Below are 24,745 nucleotides of genomic sequence, written 5' to 3' on the forward strand. Positions count from 1 at the left end.
TTTTTTTTTTTTTTTTTTTGAGATGGAGTTTCACTCTTGTCGCCCAAGCTAGAGTGCAATGGCGCAATCTCAGCTCACTGCAACCTCCACCTCCCGGGTTCCAGCAATTCTCCTGCCTCAGCCTCCCGAGTAGCTGGGATTACAGGCATTTGCCACCACAACCAGCTAATTTTTTGTATTTTTAGTAGAGATGGGGTTTCCTGATGTTGGCCAAGCTGGTTTCAAACTCCTGACTTCAGGTGATCCACCTGCTTCAGCCTCCCAAAGTGTTGGGATTACAGGCCTGGCCCAGACCCTGAGTCTTAAACACACCCACAAGGAGCCAGGAGCGGCTGTCCCAGAGCCGCCGGGTGCTGGGAGCATCTGGGTGCCAGAAAGCAAGGAAGGGTGTAGAAGTTGTCAGGCACATCACAAGGGCAGGAGCCCTGGCAGGGCAGCGTGAGTATTGAAAGGGGATGGCAATGGACCCAGCCAGACACACCCGTGGACAAACAGGCGAGCAGTGAGCACGGAGGAGGGAAAACTCTTCCGTTCAAGGACGCAGGCAGCGGATCAGAATTTGACAGCAGATAGACACGTTTGACTATTAAGACTAAGGGGAGAAGGTGAGGTTTTCTAGTCTCAAAGTCTCCCCCCAGCAAAACGTTATCAGCTGGGGAGATCCCTTTGACAAGGATGGAGCAAGGGAGGAAAACAGCGCTGCACCCAGACAGGGACGTCTACCAGGGAGGATGTGGCAGGACGCGGCAGACCCCGCAGGTGTGCACAAACAGGCAGTCTGAAGTCATCCCCGTCCTGATATCCAGGACAGGCAGCATCTGGCAGAGGCTGACCCCCGAGGCACAGCCGTGGCCCCCCAAAAGGGGAAAGAGCGGAGATTTACTCCCAGCCTAAATTATTCACAAGGAAAGGGAATGTGGCTCTTTAACAAGCCATCGCTTTATGAAGCAAGGTTAACAATTTCACTTGATTCAGTGGAATATTATGAACTCTCTGGGGCCCATTTGAGGACTTCTACTTCAGGCGCAAGGTGACGATTCAGCACTTTTCACATTATTTAGAGAATAAAATTAACCCTCGCAGGCCCGGACTGCCGCCTGTCCCCACTGGATCTGGCCGGCTCAGCGCTTTCCCATATATAATTACAAGCTGCTATCCATCATGCGGGCGCCGCGGCGCGGACAAACGGAAAGGCAGCAGTAAGCACTTCCACTAATAGAAGCAGGACCTAAATATCACTTTGATATTTTCATTTAAATGGAAACATTTTACAATAATCAGCCATGGCCTCCATGGGGATCCTGCCACTGCCCCCACAGGGTCTGGGGCTGCCTTGGCCAGGCCCTACCTCCCTGGAGGGGATTCCCTGCCAGGTTTCAGGTTGGCCCTGGCAGCAGGAGGAGCTGAGGGCTGGCTCCTCCTGGGCAGTGGCTGTGAGGACTGAGGATGAGGGAGAGGACGCTGGGAAGGGCCCGGCCCACCACAGAGCGCTGTGCACAGGAAGGCGTGTGTGGCCCAGCTTCTACAGCACCCCACAGGGGAACCCAGCAAGGGAGGGGCAGGAGAGCCTAGGGTCTGGTGTCCTTGCGGTGGGCTGGGAAAGGGTTCTTGGGGTGCCTGGTATTCTCGGCTTCACGGGGGTTGCAGACCCTGAGGCAGCGCCAACACTCAGAAGTGTGAGGATCCAGGGGCAGTGAGCCACGGCTGCAGGCCCCGGGGCTCCCTCTCAAGATGCCAGGGACAAGGAGCATCTGCAGGTCCCCCAACTCCGGCCCCTCCCCACCCTCAGCCACCAGCCCTAGGCCAGGGGCAGGAGCCCCCAGGCAGCGAAAGAAACAGGCATGAGAGGCTGGGGGAGAGGGGGCTGTACCTGGGACCAGGCCCACTGGGGATGCTAAGGCTACATGGCTTGGGGCGGGGAGTCCTGGTGAAGCCAGGAGGGCAGGCTGTGGCAGAGGGGAGGAGCTGGCTCCACTGCCGGGAATTTCCCAGACAGGTGAGCCTGTGAGCGCCTCCGCAACGCAGGAGTCAGTCACGCCCCCAGGAAGAGGGGAGCCGGAACCATCAGCTGCAGGTGACACTTGCAGCCCAGGTCCCCAATTCCCCACCCAGCAGTCGTGCCCCACAATGAGCTCCAGTGCCACCTCACCCCAGCCTCGCCAGCCGCGGCTCAGGCGGCCCCCTCGGCTCTGCCCGGCCCACCCCTCTGCCCCAGGCTGGGTGGGAGTGTCCCATCCACCCACAGCCTTCCTGTGGAGGCTGCTGGCCCCACATCCACCTATAGCCCTGCCGGCCCCCTGGCCTCCAATATCCCCTTCACCACACTGCCATCCCCAGCAACATTCCAGGAGCTGCTCCGGCCCAGCCGCCACACCCCTACCATGGGGGGCCAGCTTCCAGGCTACCCGTGCTGCACCTGTAAGTCTAGGTCCTCTGCGCCTCACCCTCCCACAGTTCAAACCCCACCATGTGCTGGTGCTGTGCAACCCCGGGAAAGTTGCTGGACCTCTCTCAGTCACCTGTGAGGTGAACGTGATGACACTGACCACCTCAGGGCTGCAGAAGGGCCATCCAGCCACGGCAGGCACCCGGGAGTGAACAGAGGACGACCAAACCACAGGAACCCCGCCCACTCGAGCCCCCACGGACCCCTCACCTTTGCACCCAGGGGGCAGTAGCCTTTGAGGAAGTCGCTGCAAACCTCAGCCTTGCGGGACACGTACACGTGGCTGTAGGGACAGTTGCTGTTGCTGCAGATGCCCTTCAGGAAGTAGGAGCACACCGGCATCTGCGGGGAGGGCCAGCAGTGAGGGCCAGCAGGCGGCCACCCTCCAGGGCCCACAGATGGTGGCTTGGGGACCCTCCTACGGCCCCGCTCGAGAGAGAAATGGACACGACGGCACCAGCAGGCAGGAAGGGCAGCCACCAGGACCCGCAGGGCAGGGAGGCTGCTGCTCAGAAGTGGGCCCCGGCCTTCCCAGGTGAGCCACACCCCTGGCCTCACTCTGTCCAGAGGAGGCATGGAGCAGCCCTGTGGCTCAGCCTCAGGGGCACCCTCCTCTGAGTCCCTCACCTGTTCTGAGCCTGCCCACCGTCCAGGGCAAGATGGCAGCCAGGGCTCCCAACCACTAGCCTGTGGTCAGGGCTACCCTTGGAGCCTCTCAGGCCATGGGGATCAGTGTCTAGGTGGGAAGACAAGCCACAGGCCAGCACCCAACAGAGGGCTCTCCAGGCACCTGACCTGTGGGCCACAGGCAGTGTCCCTGGGCTCTAGGTGGGCAGGAGCCACCTGAAAGCAGGCCTGGCGTGGCACTGGCTGCAGGCCAGCACTGTGGAGGCCGAGGCTGTCAGCAGGAGGGGTCCAGCAGCGTCCTCCTCCCCAGCACAGGGCCGCTGGCCACAGTCAGTGCTTGTTATCACCACTGGGCTGGGAGAGGGAAGCAACGCAACTTTCCTCCCATTTGGGGGAACCTCAGGCCTGAGGAGCAATGGCTGGGCTAGGGCCACCCAGGGAGGGAAGCAGGGGGTCTCTTGCCGTCTCCAGGAGACATCTCCCTGCCCCTTGTGGGCCACCACGGGCTCCTCCTGGGCTGCCTGGGTGTCCAGAACAAAGATGTCACCGTCTGGCCTCAGCATGGAGCCCCCACAGAGCCCCTGCCAGCACCCTGGGGTCTCCAGCCTTGCCCCAGGCTATTCCCACTCCCCTCCCAGGGCCTTGCTCCCTCCTGGGTCAGACTACCCTCCCGGCTCCCACTACCCCCGTCCCCCTCCCCTTTCCAGCCTGCTCAGAGCTGCTGGGGCCTGAGGAGCCCTGGGGGATCTGGGCAGATACAGAGGCTTTAAAAAGTCACTTTTCTGGGGCAAGGTTGGGGATGGGAGAGGAACTTGTCTAAGGCCAAGGAGGGAAGAAGGGGTCTAGAGCCAGCGGCCAGGGCTGAGAGGGAGGGAGGGAAAAGGCAAAGAAACAAAGGGTGATTTAACGAGCGGGAGTTTATTTCTAATTGTCTTTTAACTGCAGCGGCAGAGGGGAGAGGGGCTGGGGGCCCGTTTGGGGCTGGTGGTGGTGGGCTGTAGACAATTCCCTTAATGTGGTTTTTGATATAGAGCCCAAATTAGCTCTAATAAAAAGGGATGATAAAGCCAACTCTACAGCAAACGGAGCTCCTCCTGGCTGTCAGAGCGGGGCTGTTATCAAGAGGAAACTGCATTCTCATTTCAATTAACCTTGTTTGCACCCCGCCACGTCCACACAAATAACAATAACATTAATTCAGGGCACTGGTGCGGGGCGTCCACATTAGACAGCTTGGAATGTGCTCCGGCTTTGGAGCTGGGAGCTAATGAACCCAAAACTCGACGTGAATTTCCAAATTGCTCACAACAGAGTTCCGAAGCTCTATTAGGGAGAAAAACGCTGATTCTTTTCAAGTTCCTCAAGGGGAAAAGCTGTTGCGGCAGCAGCACCCCTGCCCAACACCGCCTCCCTCACCCGAGGCAGCCCTCACTCCACTCGCATGCTGTGGCCACACCGTGGCTGAGTCCAGGGCACAAGAGCTCCACGTGTCTCCGCCAGCACTGACCCCTGACCCCAGCCCCGGGGCGCTCTTGCTTCTTCCCAGCAGGGGGCCCACCTTGGCTCCAAGCAAGTCTGTGGGGTTTTAGGCGGGGACAACGCATGCGCCAGGAGTCCAGCTGTTTCCCCTCCAGCCCTCCCTCCTGCCTTCTGCCCAGGCAGCCTCCCCACCCAGCCCCTCACATACAGCTTCCCCGCTCCTGCCAACCTCAGTCTGAAGAGACCCTGAGGCCTCAGCCCTGGGTCTACAGGGGCACCTGTGGGACCGCCTTCCCCCGGGCATGTGTAAGGGGGGCCTGGGGATCTGGTAAGGCCTGGTGCTGTCAGGAGAAGGGAAAAGAGACCCCTGTGCATGGTGAGCGGGGACCCTATCAGTGCTGCTTTCCTGGGAAGAGGTAGCCCAGCTGCAAAACCTACAGTGGGGTAGAGGCGGTACAGCAGACTTTAAGGACGCCAGGGCAGGGATCTGCATGTCCCAAGCCCAGGGAAAGCTGTGGGCACCATCTGCCCAGAGGCCAGGCGGCCGAGGCCCCAGAGAAAGGTGCATGGGAACAGGGCCACCAGCGCTACACTCACCTTCTCCTTGGACACATGGTGGGAGAAGGGGCAGGTCCCATCCGTTTTCTTGCAGGTGCCCCGGACAAACCTGCAGCACCAGGAGGAAAGGGTGTGAGGAAGGGGCCAGCAGGGGCCACGGGCAGGGCCCAGCACAGAGCCTCCCCCAGGCGAGGGCAGGAGGGCACCTGGTGCACACGGCCACCTTCTCAGGGTCGTGGACGTAAGGGCAGCGCTCGCCACGGTTGCACCTGCCGAAGCGGTTGTAGTACATGCAGTACTCCTTCCTCTTCTCCCTCCGCTGCCGTGCCTGCCGGATGATGGCCAGGCGCTGCACGGCCCGGCTGCAGACAGGGAGAGAGGTGTGTGAGCCCGAAGGCAAGTAGGGAGCCCCACCCGCTGCCCAGCCCGAAGGCAGTACCTGGCCAGGGAACGGCTACAGCTGCCTGCAGGATCCAGCCGGCCTGCTGGGGAGAGAGGCACGGGTCATCGCGGGCCACAGCCTTGCCTGCAGGCCCTTTCCCTGCTAACCCCCTTAGTCAAGGCCCTCAGGGGTCCCAGCCCTCGGCTCAGGCAAAGCCTCCCTCCAGGAAACTGCCCAGAGCTCCCCTCCCCACAGTGACGCCCTGGGCCCTGCCAGGCCCCTCTGGGGACACAGCACCTGAGAGTGGGGAGCTGCTGGGCCCTGTGTCTGGCTCTTCTCCAGGGCAGGGTCCAGGAAGGGTTCCTGTCCCTGCCCTCAGAGCCAGCAAAGCCAGGCAGCACCCTCGGAGGGCCTGGACACGTGGGCTAGAGCCGCCCACCTGTCCCTGCGGCCTCCCTGGTCAGGCTCCCCAGGGCCACACTCTGCTGGCCGGAACCCCCCTGCTGGCTTCCTCATGTCCCTGGGTGCCCATCCTGGGCCGAGGCAGTGACTGGCCAATGGACACTGCTCCTGGCTCTCTCCTCAGCCCCTGCCACCCAGGAAGCTGCCCTGTAAACAGAACGGCTGCTAACAGCAGCACCTCCCTCTGCCAGAGCCTGGGCTGGGGCTTATGGGGGACCTGCAGGGTCACTTAGACCAGGGCGTGAATATGGCCCATGGGGCACACATGGTCTGGCCTTTTAGGAGCAAGAACGGTTTCTGATTTTTAGAGGACTGTAAAACTAAAGAAATGCAGCAGAGAAGGTGTGGGGACACAGCCCGCTCGGCGGAGGCGTCTGCCCGGCTGCCCACTGCAGCTGCGGGCTCCTGGGGGAAGGGCACCTGTCCCTGAGGCCCTGGGCTGGCCCTAGCAGATCCCGGCTAGTGCCTGTTACTCTAAATTTTAGAGGTGCCTCATCAGATACTCCTCAAAACCCTGAGCATAAGGACCACCCCAGCCTTTCTGAAACTGCACACCATGGCCTGAGAGGGCGGCGGTGGCAGGAAGGGAATGGACTTTGGGACTGCACATGGCCGAGTGCTGTGAGGCCTCAGAGCCAAGGGGATGAGGCGGGGAGGGGGTGCTACCTGGAGGAGGAGGGTCTGCTCCAGTGACACAGTCCTGCCTGCCTTCTACAGACAGAGGTCACCCAGGATCATGGGGTGGGCAGGGCAGGGCAAGCCTGCTGAGGGCGGCTTTCCTGGGTTCCTCAAATACGCGCATAATCCTGCCCAGACCAGATCCAATTTCCTCCAGGGCAAATGCTGAAATGGACACTGCAGTTAAGAGGCAGAGGTGACATCACTCAGAAATTCTGGGGACCTGAGGTGGCGACAAAGCCATTCTGCTTTAAAAAGGGATGTCCCAAAGCTGCCCAGCCCCAAATAGCCAGGCCTGCCCCACTCTGAGCACTGGAGAGCAGCCTCGTCCTCACTCTCCAGATGGCCCAGCAGCCGCAGGCTCCCACCTGAGGACCCAAGCCTACTGCCCCTTTGCACCCTCAGGCTGGAGCCCCCCACACTCCTCGCTTTGTGCTTTGTATCCAGCCCAGTGCTCCCTGGCTGGGGTCAATGGTGCTGCTGCCCTTCGCCCTCAGGGGCCCTGCCTACTGTCCCCACTCTCAGACCATCTCAAGTTTCAAAAGGGCAGCTCCAGAGCTGAGTGGCAAGTGAGCCCTGCGGGTGCAGAAGCAGGAGCTAGTAATGGTGCCTGGGGGCAGGAAAGGAGGCACCGAGGAAAGTAGAAACCTGCAGGGTGTGGGGAGGCCAAGGGCAAAGGGAGGGTGACGAGGGTCTTGGTGAGGGGGGGACCAATGTGGGGGGGAGCTCAGGGCAGCCCCTGTTCTCAGGCTGGGACCCTTCGTCCCCGGGTGGGCAGCAGGGTCCTGTCCAGGCAGCACAGGCATGTCCTCGCACCTGCCAGACTGTGTGGTGAGGGACGCGGCAATGCGGCGGCCTGTCGGCACTGCTGGTTCCCAGGCTCTCGCCCAGGCTGCCGGTAACACTGTGACGCCATCTGCTCCCAGCCAGGGACATGCCGGCATCACATGCCCACCTGGCACATGACAGGGTGCAGCGGGGGGGGGATACTTCCCTTTCCACTTTGTGCTATTTAAAAAACATGCCAGTGTGTCGGCCAGGCGCGGTGGCTCATCCCTGTAATCCCAGCACTTTGGGAGGCCGAGGCAGGCAGATCACCTGAGGTCCAGAGTTCGAAACCAGCCATGACCAACATGGAGAAATCCCATCTCTACTGAAAATACAAAATTAGCTGGGTGTGGTGGCACATGTCTGTAATCCCAGCTGCTCCGCAGGCTGAGGCAGGAGAATGGCTTGAACCCGGGAGGCGGAGGTTGCTGTGAGCCGAGATCGCGCCATCGCACTCCAGCCTGGGCTACAAGAGCAAAACTCCGTCTCAAAAAAAAAAAAAGTCCCAGTGTGAGGCTCACGACAGGAGTTCTGACAAGAACAAGAGGCACTTTTTCAAATGCTTTGCAGTGTTAAAAAATGCACATAAAATAGCTGGCTGGAAAAGAGGCAGGGGCTGCCTGAGAGGTGCTAAAAAGTTCAACTGAATAACCCCCAGCAACTCAACAGCAGAAGGCGCCGTGCATTCCAGAGAACTTTCACTTCCCCAGGATCTTCCCAGAATAGACTCGGCTCCCGCCAGCCCCACCCCTTGCTCGGTGCCCCAGTGCCGGCTCTGGGCCAGGCTCCTCTGGGCACCGCTGGATGTCAGGCCCTGTAAGGCAAGCGGGGTGGGGGCCCTGCAGTCAGAGGTTCCTCAGCACCTCCAGTCCCTGCTCCAGCCAGCACCCACTGGACAGCTGCTGCCTGGCCCAAGGGACAATATCCATGATGAGCGGTACACGCAGGCAGCCCCAATTCCCAGGCCAGCCCTCTCCCAGGAAGTCAGGCAGGGCCGCGCCAAGCCCTGGTCTGCATATAGCATGCCCACCAGGCCCTCCAGGGCACGTCCATCTGGTACATGGAAACTGCACCCTTGGGAGAAGGCGGCCAGCAGCAGAGGGCACCCCAGGAGAGGCAATGTGGGGCGGGGGCTCTCAGACAGGGCCTTTGTCACCCCAGGGAGGGAGGGCAGGTGACGAGCAGGGGAGGTGCAGAGGCCGGATGTGCCAGGAACACACAGCAGCTGGCCCGCAGCAGGGAGGGCCACAACCACAGGTGCCTGGGGGCTTGGGGGACACAGAACAAGCCAAGGCCAGCCCTGTGGCCAGAGTCTGGGGCCTCTGCCCCATCACAGGGACCGTCAGGCTCTTGGTGGCCATATATGGGCCATGTTCATTGGGGGCCTACACAGGAGTATGCGGGGAGGGGCCCTGGAGCTCAGCCCTTCAGGTGGCAGGTGGGCTGGGAAGGGAGGGCTCGGCTTCACGGAGTGCGGAAGCTGGGGGTCGAAGCCACACTGTTCTCTGCCGTCATGGGCCCAGAGCCTAGGGGGCTCAGCCAGGACAACCACCCCCACCCCTTCCAAGAGGCTGCACTTTCTTGTTGAAGTCAAATTTCTGCTGACACCAGGGGAGCAAATTTATTTCTTTAATTATTATTCCTCTTAAGTGGGCTGGTCAGCAGTATCCCACAGCTGGGAGCCATCTACCTTCCTCATGGCGAGGCGGGGCTGGTGGGGGCCCAGGCAGCTGGAGCTGTGGCCTTGGCTGTCAACCCAAAGGGCAGGTGCGGCCTCACTGGGCTCTGCAGAGCCCCAGGACTGCCACAGTCGCCACCAAGGCTGGCCAGCAGGACACCAGAGGCCGCAGCCCTACTTGATGGAAGGCGGGGCCTCCCCAGGGGCAGGGGTGGGAGGAAGGAGGCCCCAGGACCCCTGCCTGCCACCGGCCTCTATGCACCAGACCCTCCTTGCTTGTGTTGCTGAGGCCGAATGAGGGAGCTCTGGGTTGCTGCTGGTGCACGGGGTGAGATGCGCCCCAGAAGGGCTGGGGGAACCAGACTGGCTCTCTGATGGCTCTGGGGCAAGGGAAGGGACAGCAGAGGCAGGGGCCAGTCAGCAAAGGTGGCCAGGATAGACTGTTCGCAGTGTGGTGATGTCAGGGGCTCTGCGCTCGCCGGGGCTCTGCCATGTGTGTAAATGGCAAGGCAAGCTTCTGTGGAGCTCAGCACTTGGCACCGAGGGGGAGACACAGGAGTGCCGCAGCCTCCCAGGGAGGAGTGTGGCAGCCCCTCCCTCCCCTCCCCACTGCTGAGCAGGCCAGGGCTATACACTCCCTTCTCCTCAAAGCTCAGACCCTGGGCCATTCGGTGGTGGGCACCGTGTCTGAAGGGGCCACGTGCAAACCTGCTGCCTGCCACAGGCATCTCATGGACACTGAGGGATGGGAGGAGCCGGGGTGGCAGGTGCACCTCCCTCAACAGGCCCACCCAGCCCAATACAAGTGGGCCACAGGATCCCGGCGACCCAAGGACCCCGGTGCAGGGAGACAGACCCAAGCCACAAGCCCCTCCATGGGTCCCACAGATGCACGGTATGGGGAGAGTCCCAAGGACACACCGTGACCTGGGGTGAAGAGGTGGGGCCAGCCTCGGCACTGTGCAGGGAGTGGGATGCAGCTGCTGTAGTGGGGGCCATTCCCTGAGTGGGTGGGTCCCTGGGATGGACTCTGGCTCTGGAAAGCCCAGCAGGCATCCCCTCCCTGGCTCCGGCTTCCGCAGAGCAGGGCAGGGCCTGCAGACTGACTGCCAGGAGCAGCCTCAGCCGCCTATCCTGGCCGCCCGGGGCTCTCGGGGACATCGGTACATCATGGTCTCCATGGCTGCTGTCTTGGCCACTTAACCATCAACCTCAGTCAATGCTATTATCATGATTACCGGGAGCTTTCTGAATGGGGGTGCAGCGGTGCCAGGCAGACCCTGCCTGCCCCCAACCCATCTCATCTCCCTGCTGGCTGTGCACGGGGTCCTGCAGTGTCTCACACCGCTGCACGCTCCCGCCCAGGCCTCTGCATGGTCATCTAGGGATGCTCTTGCTGCTCCTGTCCCTTCTGAGCTCCTCTCAGTTTTCAGCTCATGAGAAAGGCCTCCCTGACCGCCTGACTGGACACGAGTCTAGGAATCTACGCCTGTGGGCCCTAGGAATCTTCACGTGTGTTCAGCCCACGCCTCCCCCTGCACTAGGGATGTCAGAGGCAGCATCCGTGGGAGGTGCAGGGCACCCTCCCACCCAGGCAGGCAGGTGAGGGCTCGGGGCACCCTTCCCTGGGCAGAGGGATCAGCCCGGATGCTCTGCCCACTGCCTTCAGGACCAGAGAGGAAAGCCAGTGCCAGGACTGTGCCTGCCGGGTCAGTGCTCTCAGGACAGTGCCAGCCAACGTGGGGCTTGGCCTCTGCCAAGGAGGCCCAGGGGGAAGATGGGACCACCCGGCATGAGCAGAGAGGCACCTCATGGCTTTGTCCCTGGGGGGTCAAGCACGACGTCCTCAGAGCGCCTGTTGCCGGCCCCGGGAGCTCCACTGCTCAGGCTCCCTGTTGGCCCACAAGGCTGGTGGTGGGTGGATGGCCGCGGGCACCTGGGACCTGCTGTGCCAGAGACTAGCCAGGGGCTTATACTTCACTGAGGGAATGACTGTTGGAGATGAGCCCGAGTTCCCTGCCCTCCATGATACAAACAGCTGTGTGTAGGGCCCCACATGCCACAAAGCTCCGGAGTCAGAGGGTCAGAGGTAACCAGAGAAGGCCCTGCTGGGTGACAGGAGGGCCTATCCCCCAACCCACGGCAGCATCCCCCAGGGGCGGAGCCTCACCAAGGCCCCCATGTTCTCAGCCAGCTCCTGCACTGAGCACCTGGGGTGTAGCAGAGATGAGGCCACACACACAAATCACACGGCCCAGTCCCTCAAGGTACGGGTGGGGAAGCGGAGGCACACACAGGAGTGACACAGTGCCCAGGAAGGGACCCAGGGCTTCTCACCAGATCCTCAGCAAGTGAGGACTCATTCCCGCCCAGTTCACCAGGCCCCCACAGCCCCAGCCACTAGCCTGCAGGCATGGTCAGGGGCACTGGCCAGACACAGTGTGGCTCAGAGCCCTGTGAAGCAGGTGCCAGGGCCCCCATGCTGCTCCCAGCGACCCTGCCCAGGAAACAGCCTGGAAGCCCCTGGAGCCCAGAGATGAACACTAGGAACACAGTCAGGCAGGGTGGCCAGTGAGGCTGGCTTCCAGGGAAGGACGCTTCCCGCCTCTCCTCTGACCCCCACAGACCCTGCCCTCGGAGTCCACCTCCTCCAGGGCTGAACCTGTTCTCCCTCTAGGCCCCAGGCAGGTCGGGGGGCCAGCAGGGCCCAGCCTCTGCAATCCCAACACCGCCTGCAATCTCCCCCACCCTTTTTTTTTTGATGGACAAGAAAGGGTAAAATTGGACTGAAACCAAAATATTTTTCTAGTTAATTTGTAGGATAAGCGAATCCAAAGCATTTCCTTCTCCTGAGCCTGTTTCCCTGGGCTGGGAGGGCGTGAGGTGGCGGCGCCGGCTGCCTCCAGACACAGTTGTCGAGGCGTCGCCAATGCGATTACGGGCACCGCGGCCCCAGGTGTGCGCTCGCCCGGGCGTGTTTACCGTACCTGGCCTCATCCTTTTTCCAAAAGCGAAACACAGTGCTTGTGAGCAACTCTCCCCTACCCCACAGAAAATCAGGGGCCACTCAGTCACACGAACCGGGCACCACTCCAGAGCCCTTCCCAGGGGATGCCAGAGAAAGGCCTCCTGGCACCCTCCATTCTCCGGCTGCCCTGTCAGTCTCACTAGGGATGGGTACGAAGGCGCTGGGTGTATGGAAGAGTGAAATTAACTCCCAGGCTGGGAGGTGACCCACTTGGGAAGTGCTTGTTTGGACTGGCTCCCCAGGAGCATGAGGCCCCTGACCTCCTCCCTGAGACAGGGGCGTGAGCCAAGGCCCAGAGTAGCCACAGCATGTTGGAGGTTGGGGGTCTGGCCTGCAGTGCCCACCACACACTGGCCGGACGGTGTCACCTCCCAGCGCCCCGCCCTCACCTCTCACCTGTGCGGAGAAGCGGCCTGCTGCCCGCATCGCCGGGCTGGCCGGAGGTCTTGGAGAGTTTGTTGGCAGATACTTTGTACAGGACCCCTCCGATGCAGCGGTACCCTTTGCTCCGCCACCGAGGGGAGCCCGGTTGGGCTTTCCCACCCCCGCTGGCAATTGGACGCAGGCGGTTCAGCACCAGGGACCTGCAGAGACAGGAAATGCCCATCAAACCTGGCCCCAGGACAAACGACAGCTCTGATGGTCAGTGTCAGAGGCCGAGCCCAGGCCTGGCCTCCCGAGGGGGACAGGGAGCAGCACCTGCGGCGGGCACACGCTCCAGCTGCGCTGACCCTGCGGCGGGCACACGCTCCAGCTGCGCTGACCCTGCGGCGGGCACACGCTCCAGCTGCGCTGACCCTGCGGCGGGCACACGCTCCAGCTGCGCTGACCCTGCGGCGGGCACACGCTCCAGCTGCGCTGACCACCGGCCACTGGCCCAGCTGCCAAGAGACTTCTGTCCCCTCTGGCCCCGACCCCACCTCAGGGACACTTTGGCCGTCATCAGGGAACACTGACAAGGAATCCCAGGGAGTGGCGCCCCCGACCCCACCCACGAGGCTGGGAACTCCTGAGCCCCTAAGAGCCACGGTGAGGGAGCAGTGTCCTTCAGTGCACGCCTCTCCCGTGGACAAAACCACCCCGCCCTGGCCAACTGGCTGTGCACTGCGGGGTAAGGGTCCCTGGGGCTGCAGGGCAGAGGGGCTGCAGGTGTCCACGTGCTGGTGAGAAGCACACCTGGCCCTTGGTACCTGGGCTGAGGCTCCCTTGAGTCTGCTTCAAGGCTGGGGCTATTTCTACCAAAGCGGCCCCGGCACACACCACCCTAGCCTTCAGGACCACAGACATCATAGGGTCAGCTCCACCCTGTCCTGCCTCCCCTTCATCCACAGCTCAGAGAGCCCTGCACTGAGAGTGCACAGCGACAGCCTCACAGATCCCTGGCCAGGCAGGTTGAAGGATATGCAAGTCCAAGGGCTGAAGAGGCCGTGACAGCCCCTGGAGTTAGCTGAGCAGATGACCCTGGCTAGAGGAGGAGACCTAGGCCAACAGACCCTGAGCCCTGGCAGCCCCCACTCCTGCCAGATACTCCACAGCCTCCGGGAAGCCAAGGGGCAGAGTAAGACAGGAGGGGCCTGAGCTGCACTCCAGAGGCACCTCCCTGCAGCTGCCAGCCACACCCACAGCCCTGCGGACCCGCGGGCAAGCAGCCCCCAAAGTGGGGGTCTCAGGGCTTGACATAGGCCTCTGCAGGGCACGGGGCTGCCAGGGTGCATTTCAGCAGTGATTAGCTCATGCAAATTGAGCTTCATTCCACATGGGCTCACATTCTGCTTAGGATGCCATGACCCCTGAGGTGGATACCGTGCCCCCAGCAAATCTGGGCAGCAAATGTGGGCAAGACGTTTTTGGGCAGCCATGGATACACAGGCGGCAAAGGGACCAGTCAAGTGGGAGGCGAGGGCGGGCAGCTCAGGCCTGGCACAGGGCTGTGCCCCTGCTCTACGCTCTCCATGCCACACCGGTCCCCATGGCCCTGCAGCTGCACAGGCCTCTGCTGTGGAATACCCGAGCCTCCCAACTCTCCCACAGCTGCAGGAGACCCTTTTCCGGCTGGTCTGGGCCAGGGTGGGGCGCCCCCTAGACTCAGACCTATAGCAAGCACGAAGGTGGGGCTCGCTTGTCTGGCTGGATGGGGCAGGTGAAGGGGGACGGCAGCATATCCGTCAAAGCTACCCACGAGGAGCCAACAGACCTGGTGGTACTGGGGACGGAGCAGCCCCGCTGTCAGGTTCAGCCGCCATCCCCACCGCTCAGCCCCACAACCCCTCCGGGCCTCGGTCCCTCTGCCTGCAAGCTGGGGTAATTCTCAGCAGCCGGGGGCCTCCAAGGGCCCATTAGAGAGAACGGGAGCAGAGAGAGCCTGGCGCCAGGGATTGGAGCTGCAGTGTAAGTACAAGCACTGCGGCCAGAGCACTTAACCCAGTTTCCTTTAATTAAAATTCTAGTTCACAAACACCAATCTTGGCAGGAAAGAGCCCACCAAGGGGCCTGGCAGTGCTGAGTGGTCTGCTGGCCCCACCTCCCACCCATCCTGTCTGTGCCCTGCACACTCCAGCTGCTCCCCAACCCCTGGCCGGGCACTGTCTGGACCAGAAGGGTGGAGGGTAGGCATCCTGCCGGCCAGACTCAGACCTCCAGGCTCTCATCAGATCCTGGGGTCCCGGTGCAGCCCTGGCCTCCGGGTGCCTGCAGGCCCAGCAGGTGCATGGCCCATACCTTCAGCTTATCCTGGCACAAGGCCTGAAGGGAGGGCCAGGCCAGGCAGAACCTCCTGCACCAGCCTCTCGGTTGGAGAACCCTGTCAGTCCCAGGGGCTCACAGGCAGGTTCTGACCTTCCACAGGAGCTACAGCCACCGTCTAGGGGACACTCAGCTTGACCCCAAATCCCACAGTCAGGCTGAGCCCAGGGCCCTGCACCAGCCCCACAGTACCCACAGGCCTGAGGAGTCTCACCGCCCACAGCCAGCTGCTCCTTCATACGCCAGCCCAGGGCTGGGGCAGCATTGGGAGGGTGAGGGGGCTGGTGGCCAGGGTGCACCCCCAACTGCAGCACCAGCCACTCACAGAGCCTCTTGGCCATCATACAACTGGGGCCAGAGCTAACTGTGGTCCTTGCCCCAGAAAGGCCGCTCAGGGCCAGCCTGGACTTGCTCCCAGGAGCCCCCAGCTCCCTGCCTCCCCACAGGCTCCAGTGAATAGATGGTAAGGCTGCACTCTCACGGGAAGCACCCACTCCTGCATGCCCGGCTCTACCCACAGCACAGGATGGGTTCAACGCCGGCCGCCACAAAGCAGGAGGCACACGCAGGCAGCAGAGCCAACTCAGCTCCGCCTGGGTCCAGCCAGGACACCCTGAGGGGATGGCTGGGAGGGAGGCCCAGAACCCAGGCACGCGAGGACTCATCTATGGTAGTGTCCCCCTGACTGAGGCTCACATGGGGACGGGCCACCACCCACTGACTGTGCAGCTCTCCAAAGGCACCTGGAGGGAGGGCGAGGCCCGGGCCTGCAGCACCTGCTCCCCTCCCCCAGGGGCAGCCACAGCTGGCCAGGCCCAGGGAAGGGCCGGTGGAGCAGAAGCAGCAGGGCCTCTGGGGGTCAGGAGGCACTGGAAGCTTCCAGGACCACCCCACCCACCAGGGCTGCCCCTCAGCTCTATCTCAGGAGCTTGGTCTGGCCATGCCCCTGCTCATTTTTTTTTTTATTTTTATTTTTTGAGACGGAGTTTCGCTCTTGTGGCCCAGGCTAGAGTGCAATGGTGCGATCTCGGCTCACTGCAACCTCCGCCTCCTGGGTTCAAGAGATTCTCCTGCCTCAGCCTCCAGAGTGTCTGGGATTACAGGCGTGTGTCAACACGCCCGGCTAATTTTTGTATTTTTAGTAGAGACGGGGTTTCACCCCATTGGCCAAGCTGGTCTTGCACTCCTCACCTCAGGTGGCCCACCTGCCTTGGCCTCCCAAAGTGCTGAGACTACAGGTGTGAGCCACTGCGCCCAGCCGCGCCCGCTCATTCTTACGGATGAACACGAACAATTAGCTTGTCCCCTTCTCCTCCCTCCTAAAAAACACCAGCGTTCGTGGATCTGGGTGGAATGGAGACGCCGCAGCCCCTGCCGAGCCGTCCCGGACTCTGTGCCCGCTCTTCATGCTTGGGAATGTTTCCAGCCCCCAACTGCCCACCACCACCTCGGAGCCCAGGGCCTCCTGGGAACGGGAGAGGGTGCTTCCCGGTGCTCAGCACACCTAGCCCAGCAGCCTCATTCCGAGAAGCTGAATCCTGGGAAGATGCTGTGGCAGAACCTCGGGCCTGCGCAGGTTGGCGGGCGACGGAGAGTTGTCTGGGGTTGCCCTCACCCCTGCCCTCGCCCTGGCTGCCTGGCTGGCTTTGGAACCTGCAGCAAGAGGGTGCTGGGAGGGTGTGGGGTGAGGACCTTGTAGCTTTTCATGGCTGTGGGTGTCACAGCACTCCAGTAAATTGTGACCCTAATGGAGAGGACGGCCTTTGGAAACGAACTGCATTGAGAAAGGGGATGAAATTAATGAGATAATAGCAGGGCCAAGGACCCGGAGTGCGCGTCTGCCCTCACGGCAAGGCTCTGTAATTCCTTTTCTGCAACGGGAGCTGCAGATCTAAAGGCCTCTCCCATCCGTCCGGCAGGCCCACGCCGCCAGGAAATTTCATTAACGCTGGAAAATAGGAAAGGTATTAAGCGTGGATAATGAAGGCCAGGGAGGGAACAGTGCCTTAAGATAGTCTTCTTTCTCGCCTTTGTAATGGGAGGCATGAACTTTCCCTTCAAATCCATTTCTAATCCATTTGAAATACTACAGCAAATTATCTTTCCTTCAGCCCGAAAGCGGCCAGCCAATTTACTCCGAATAGAAGTGACAATGCCCCAGGATTTATCACCATAACCTTGACTACACCAGGGCGAGGCTGGGCCTCCCCTCTCCCCCCTGGGGGGGCACAAAGGCCAGGAGGGGGAGATAACATTTTAAATGAAAAGCAGCGGTAATGGGGAGAAAGACACACACACCACAAAAGTAGGTGTATAAAGAAGCTGTCTGTGCAGTACTGCTTTAGGAGTAGCCGGAAACTTCCAGGCCAGAGGCTGTCCAGGCTGGCGAGGGGCACCGCGGGCGCCCAGAGGGCTGAGTCCAGGCCCTTCTGTCTCTGAAAGCCCCCGTCCTGCCTCAGCCTGGGCCCCTCGGTCTTGCTGAGTGCTGCCAGCGCCGCTAGGCACAGGTAGCAACAGTGGGGGCCGGGTGGACCTCTGACCCTCGACCCTCAGGGATTCCTCTCGCCTGTCCCCCGGACTTCAGTGGTGCTGGGGGCCTGGGCAAGATGGAAGAGAAGCTTGTTCTGAGGTCCTGGTTTCCCTGAAAACCCAAGGGCAAACCTGGTGCATCCCCTGCCGGCATCCACAAGGCATGCCCACGCATAGCCTGCCAGGTGCCAGGCCTCCAGGCCTGCAAGCCCCGGCCTGGGCCACTGCTGCCGAGTGGTCGACGCAAGGACTTTGAGGACCAACCCTAGACACCCATGCTCTACCCGCTTCCTGAGGGCACTGCCCGTGGCAGGTCAGAGCAGCCCCCTTGCCGTGTCGCGTGCGCCGTGCAGGCCACGTCATTGCTCCTGGGCACAGATGCGCACACACACGTGGACCAGATCAGTGGCCACGTCCGCGTCACTGCCTGCCCCCAGGGTGATAGCCTCAGCACTTGCGCTCCCAGCAGAAGCCCCAGCTCAGCAGAAACACACTTGACAAACCAATGCAGCTCCTTGGGCAAGTCCAGCCCTCTGAGCACCCGGGCCCTTTCAAACCCTGCTCCCTGCCATGGGCGCTGCCTGCGGTATCTCCATGCCACGGGACCCAGCTCCGAGACCAATCAGAAACTGCTGGGCCTGGCAGTCAGTGTGACTGGCACACTGGCATGGTGGGAAGGCTAAGGGAGGGGCCTGCTCTCTTGACTCAGGCACAGTTGGTGAGGGGACAGGGGGAGGCCTCTTCCACCCTAGAGACCCGGGAAGCAGCCCAGTCCCCAGGATGCCCTGACCGGACACACACTGGTGGCACCAAGGGTCCAGGCCACAGCCAGGCAGCTTTTAAGCCCGGAAGCTGTGTCTTCCAATTGCCTAGTACCAGAGCACCTTCAGACACATGCTTCCCAGGACACCCTCCCTGAGGCTCTGTGGCTTGTTCAACAGGGGGGTCTTCCAAGGCCTCGGGTCATGTAGCCAGGGCTTCGAGGCCTAGGCCAGACTGCAGGCAGCCCTGGGAAGGCCGGGCCTCTCCGGAGCGTCCTCCCAACCCAGCTCCCGGGCCCAGTGGTGTGACCAGTGGCTGCACAAAGGCTGACACAGACCACAGTGGGACCACAGACCCTCATCTGGAGGACAGCCGCTGACAGGAACCAAGGGCTCCTTCCCCACAGCAGCCCCTCAGCATCCTTCCCTCCCCACCCTCCCAAAGTTCCCATGCCAGCCTCAGTGACATCCCACCCCACATAAGCCCCTGAGAACTCCATGAGGTTGTGTCTGTGCTTGAGGAGAAGACCTGGGAATAGACAAGTGACCAGGAGCAGGGGAGGCGAGGCCAGCAGAGGGGAGAGTCGCTCCCAGACCCTCCAGACTTGCCAGTGGCTCCGCAGCAGCGAGGGCTGGGGTTTGAAGTTTTCTTCTTGCCAAGCGCTACCACAGGGTGGAGCCGGCGAGGGGACATCAGACCCTGGAAGGGAAACTGAAGGCTGAGAGGGACGGTGGGGACCCTCCAGGACCCTCATGTTGTCACCCCGCACCTCCTGCTGCTGCCAATCCAGCTCCAGTCTTGTCTGTTAAACACAAGCCAGCCCCAGCTGGCCTTCCTGCTCCCACAGCCAGGCCCCGCAGCCAGTGTCGGTCGGCAGTTCTCCCCATGAGGGGCCTCATCAGCCTCCACTCGGACCCCCTGCCCAGGGCCCTCCGCCTCACCACTGACAGAAGCCTCACTTTGAGACAATGTCCAGGCCCTGCACACGCCACGCAGAGCCCCAGGCCCGCACTGAGCCAGCTAGGTCTCCACCCTGGTTCACAGCTGAAAGGGGGGCTGCACCCACCCCACCCTGCAGGTTGGTTTGAACACTGCACATCCGATCAAGTCCCTGTCAAGACCCTGTAGTGGGTCCCCTTGTTCTCAAGATGACCAAGTCAGAAGGCCCTGCAGGGCCAGGCACTCAGGTCCTGCTGGCCACAGCTCCCATGCAGCCTCCCTCCAGCCTAGAACTCCTGTTCCCCTGGGAAGTTCTGGTTTCTGGAAAGCACCATGCTCCCTCCTGGCGCCAGGTCTTTGCACATGCTGTCCCTCTGTCCAGATCCCAGGGCAGGCCTGAGGCCAAGTGCAGATGTCACATTACTGGGGAAGCTGAGCACAGGGGTTGTATCTGCAGAGACCACTGCTGCGCCCCTGGCCCTGCGGATGTGCGGGGCACGCAGGGGGCTCTGTAAATGTGTGTTGCAAGAACACACCCAAGTGTGTGTCACCGTGGGGCTCCCAGGACCTCTTAGGAGGAGCGTGGGGTGGGGAAGGGTCAGGAGGCCCTGGTCAGTTACAGACACTCAGGAAAGAGACCTGTGGCAGGGAGGTGGCTGCCACGGCTTGGTCAGCATATGCAGCGAGTGGGCTCAGGCAGCAAGGGCCAGGCGTTGGGAATGCGGGCTGGGGCAAGATGGGCTCTCTGAGAACCAAGGGAGAAGCGGGGCTCAAGGAGGGAGGCAGGGTCAGAACACATGCCCTGAGAGCTCCGAGAAGGGCCAGGCTGTCCCTGTCTCCCCGGGGTGATGACCAGGCTGCTACGGAGGGGACACCGGGACGTGCAACACGCAGACGTGGAAAGACCCTCGGGGACACAAGTATGATGACGGCAGGAGAGGTCAAGGGCTGAGCGAGGTCTTGGCCTGGCCCTCGCAGCCTGAAGAGGCAGGACCACAGGAGCAAGCACTGGGCCAGGGGGACACGACCTCAGGGCCTCCTTGGCTGGGGTTGTGTCCGTGTGTGGACCGGGGACCCAGCAGCCCCCGGCCAGGTCGCCCAGGCCAGTGGCGACATGCAGTAGACAGGCAGGCCAGTTGGGACACAGAGAAAACAACCAGGGAAGCATTTTTCAGGAAATGGAGCACAATTTTTCGAAGCTTGAAGCCCGAGCAGGGAGTGCAAAGTCAGCAGAACAGGAGCGGCCGGGGGAGGCGGCGCCGCAGCGAATCCCCAAGTAGGTCAGGCAGAGCCGCGCCGTGACAGGCACTAAACTGCTTAAGTGGGGCTTTCCACTGGAAACGCTGACGCCCCCATCACAGTGCTGGCTCGGGAGGCAAGCATGCGTGTGCGCCCATGGGTGTGCACGTGTGGGGCTAGCTGGAAGCCTCCCTCACGGCTTCTCCTGGTGCTGAGCTGCTGTAGCCCCTAAGTGGGTTGACCAGGCTACATGGGGTCCTCACCTGGAGAGGCCCAGCCCCGTCAGGCTGGGGCAATGCAGGAGAGGTGGGTCTACTGGACAGGCACTCACAGAATGTCCTGGGTTCTGGAGGAGGAAGAGTCCCTCAGGGGAGAGGCCCAAGCTGGGCCGGCAGGGAGGGGCGTGCAGGCCAGAGCAGAGACATGCAGTAGCGGTGCTAGGCGGGCTCCCGGCTCCTGGACTCTGCCCCCTCGATCTCAGGGGCAGGGCTAAGTGTCCAAGGGCGCGTGGCTGCCAGGGCTGAAATCTGACTACGTAGTGGCCACGCAGACCTCACGATGGCTACGGCCACCTGATCATACAGAAAGGATCCTCTTCTAACTTACTCCTCACCAGTCGGGCCCCCGTCCTCCAAACCCCTAGACCCAGACCATGGGGCCCACACCAGCTCCTGGGGCAGTAGCTGCTGTTCAGCAGGGGCTCCGGCGCCATGGCCAGATGGGCTCTCCAGTCTCCCTCTGTCACCCGCACAGCATCTACGTCCCAGTACGGGGGCCTGCAGAGACCGGCCAGCTGCTCAGTTTTCCAGGATACACCTCCAGCAGGCAGGCAGGGTTATAGGCCTGGGTGGGAGCTCAAACCCCTGCACCAGAGGCGCCATGAGGGGAAAGAGCCATGTAGCCTTGGGGAGAGCAGCCTTGTTTGGGGACCCCATGAGGACAGTGACAGCCTTGAGTGCGGCTGGTCCAGCTGAGGCTGAGCAGGGCCGGCTCCCTGGGCCCCTGGGCTGGCTAGTGGAGCAGAGGCTCTGCTGTGCCACCTGAGGACCTCCTCACCGGGCACTGCTCTTTCCGAGGGCCACCCCTGCCCCCTCTCACTCCAGTAATGAATAAGAAGGACTCGGGGGCGCCTCTGCAGCCTGGCTGGGTGGCAGGGGGCAGTACTAATTACACTGCCTCTGTTACAAACGCCGTGGTCCATTATGAGGGGCTGGAACTATTTTATATATTTTATGTGCTCACATCTATGCAATTGGTATTTCGATCAATGGATGCATTACAAGCTTTCCCTTTAAGAGCCTAATAAACAACAAGATGGAAAGTAAAATTCTCCACAAAATGACACTTTTAAAAATCCATTTCAGCTGAAGCTACTGGTGTTTTGTATGTCAGCTGCAAAAAAGAAGCATTAGTGGGACTTCACAGCCCCGCTCCGGAGTGCCGAGTTCAGCTCGTCCGGCAGAGGCACCGGGAGGCCGGGTGCAGCCGTCCTTGGCGGGTCCACGACCCTTTGCACCTGTGCCACCCTTTGAGCTGGGTCATCGGCCCAGGACCCACTCTGCCTGTGCCAGCTACTGAGGGGCAGGCTGGCCAGGAATCCTGCCTAGGCCCTCAAGGGCCCCTCAGGTCACTGCTGTCTAAAGAGACCCACAGCAGACATCCCCCCACTCCCAGACTCTGGGACAGCCCCTCCGAAGACCACACAGCCAATCCAGCTCCGCTCCCTGGAAAGCGGGGGTAACTTCAGCAAACTTCGTGCGGCCCTCCCAAGGACAGTGGTATCTGCAAAAACCACGGAAAACCCACAATAAAAACCACTCACTTCAGAGGGGTAACCAGAACCGATTATGAAGCAAAGATGTGTGAAAACCAAAAGCCTTGCAAGACACCGGCAAACACCAGCTGGAACACACAAAGAAGAAAAGCCAGAAAAACTATAAAGTAACTTAGGAAAACTTCTACAGCAGGTGTGCCTGGCCAGCATGTGGAAGTTATGGAGCATGGGTCTCCCGGGTGCTGAGAACAGGAGGGAGGTAGGCGGGGCCGGGGATATGAGGTGCTTGTGTGTGTGGCTAAAATCATAAGAAGAAGAAAATGCAAATCTATGATTTGGAGGCTGGTCTAACCCTAACCCTGGTGAGGTCGAGCACCCGATCCAGTGTTTCTAAGGTGATCTGGAAGAGTAAGCATTCCGGAATAATGAAGGGCACAGACAAGTGGGTCAACAGTGAGGATGGAGAGTCTGGGAACAGCCCATACATCTGCTCACCCGAGTGACGTGGGCACCCTGCACCTGAGTGGGTCAGGGCCTCATTTCAATACATGTGTCTCCATGGGGAGACAAAAGGACTTTGGCCCCTGCCTCAGACCACAAGTAAAAATTAATTCAAGAAGCCTCAGGCTTAAAATGTAAAAGCTAAAATAGCCAAGCTTCTAGAAGAAAACATGAATGTGGGGTAGACAAATATTTCTTAAACAGGACACAAAGAGCACTACTCACAAAAGGCTGAAAACCAGACGCCGTGGAAGAGCAGGCCCTCGGCTGTAAGCAGACGTGTGGGGCGGAAGACATCCACACAAAAACGAACTCCCACAGATCAGCCAAAAGGCAAACCACACACAAACAGGCCAACACCCAAAGAGGCCCTTTACAGAAGGGCACCACCACGAGACCTGAGTGAAGAAAAAGATGCCCAGCAATGCCAGCCAGCAGGATGGGCATGAGGCCCCACACCCCCCAGCACGGCGAGCACAGGAGACATGGGCCTGCGAATCCTGGCAAGGCCACCGGCCAGCCGCAACGTTCACATGCTGCTGCTGGCAGGCTGGGGCAGCTATGTGGGATATGCTCTGGCCTCAGCTTCCAAAGCTCAGTGTCCATCACCCTCTGAGGCAGCAACTCCACAGAAACAAGGGCTACCAGGCACCCAGAGACACGCCCAAGACAGCAGCTTCATAACTGGCAAGGATGGGAGAGACCCCAGATACCCACCCATCAACCGCAAGATGGACACACATGGTGTATCCGTATCACAGAACATCACACAGCAGGGAAAAAGAACGAGTTCCCGCCATGCGTGGCACTGCAGCAGAGTGACAAACGTGGGCGCCTACGACTGCCTGGCTGCTTTCATAGAATGCTCTGCACTGGGCGGCTTCAACAACAGAAACACACTTTCTCACAAGGCTGGGGCGCCACACTGAGGCGCTGGCAAGGTTGCTTTCTGGTGGGATCTCCCTTCCTGGCTTGCACTGTCCTCCCATGGCTTTTCCTCTGGGCATGTGCCCCTGGTGGCACTTTTTATTCTTGTCAGGACATTAGTCCTAGTGGCTCAGGGCCAAACATGTATAATCCCATTTAACCTCAATTACCTGTTTGAAGACCCCATCCCCAAATGCAGTCACACTGGGGGTTAGGGTTTCAATCTGTGAATTTGGTGGGGGACACAATTCAGTCCACGAAAAGTGATGAACAAAAGAAATCAGACACAGAACGGCATCGGCTACATGACCCCACCATCACGAAGCTCACACACAGAATAGCACTGCTCCACGACCCCATCGCCACGAAGCTCAGAACAGGCAAAGCCAATTGAGGTAGGCAGCGAGCAGAAGAGCAGGTGCTCGTGGGGTAGACATGAGTGGGAAAGGCCGGAGGGAAGCTTCCAGAACTCATGCCATCTTAAGAAAGGCTGTTGTAAGCACATCAACACATGAAATCTCAAGAAACTGACAGATTTAGGTGCACAGAAAAGTAAAAACTTCTGCAAACATCCTCACGAAATTCAAAGTGAGGAAAATGACCAAGGCGACCCTCCTGAACACTCGGAGTTCCATGAATCCATAAGAAACAAGCCAGCTGGAGACAAGTGAACAAGGGACCACAAACCATGTTGAACTTGACCAAGAATTAAAGTTAAGCCTGGATGGCACCCTCGTCTGCCCTGCTGTCCACGTTTCTGCTCATGGCTGCTGACGCTGATGAGGCCCAGAAGGGCCAGCGGTCCATACCCCCTTTGTCCCCCAAGCCGGTGGCAGCACTGACCCCCAGGACTGTTCATCCGGATGAAGGCACTTCTCTGGGGAGGGCTTAAGACCAGCAATGAGAGGAGTGAGGTGGGGCCTGGGTGGGGATCAGCTTGTGATTACCTGGCTAGTCAAATGTCATTGCCTGCAGGGAGCCTTCTAGGCTGCAGACACCAGAGAAAGGTTGGAGCTGGGTCTGGTACCTGTGCCCTAACTGAATCGTCTCCTTGCTCTGCCACTCCCCATGACTGCTGGTACCCACTGGGCAGGGGACACCCTAGGTGGGAAGAGCTCAGCCAGGGCCTGGCTCCAAGAAGCTGGGTAGGGTGGGGTGGTGGAGTC

At 60.7% G+C, this 24,745-nt stretch overlaps 1 protein-coding gene across 2 annotated transcripts in view; it reads right to left on the reverse strand.

Moving 5' to 3' along the window:
• ZC3H3 (zinc finger CCCH-type containing 3) overlaps positions 1-24,745 on the reverse strand; it is a 102,564-nt gene that overhangs the window by 28,991 nt on the left and 48,828 nt on the right. Inside the window, exons 5-9 of one of the 2 annotated variants that reach the window (XM_017883424.1) lie at positions 12,563-12,750; positions 5,550-5,592; positions 5,317-5,472; positions 5,150-5,219; positions 2,657-2,788 (exon numbers count right to left, since the gene is read on the reverse strand). In XM_017883424.1, the coding sequence (XP_017738913.1) occupies positions 2,657-2,788; positions 5,150-5,219; positions 5,317-5,472; positions 5,550-5,592; positions 12,563-12,750 (589 nt within the window). Of the gene's footprint in view, positions 1-2,656; positions 2,789-5,149; positions 5,220-5,316; positions 5,473-5,549; positions 5,596-12,562; positions 12,751-24,745 lie in introns of both variants that reach the window. The other variant, XM_017883423.1, reaches the window with a different exon arrangement.

This window comes from Rhinopithecus bieti, unplaced genomic scaffold (assembly GCF_001698545.2).
Source record: "Rhinopithecus bieti isolate Rb0 unplaced genomic scaffold, ASM169854v2 scaffold_13617, whole genome shotgun sequence".
NCBI classification, from domain to species: domain Eukaryota; kingdom Metazoa; phylum Chordata; class Mammalia; order Primates; family Cercopithecidae; genus Rhinopithecus; species Rhinopithecus bieti.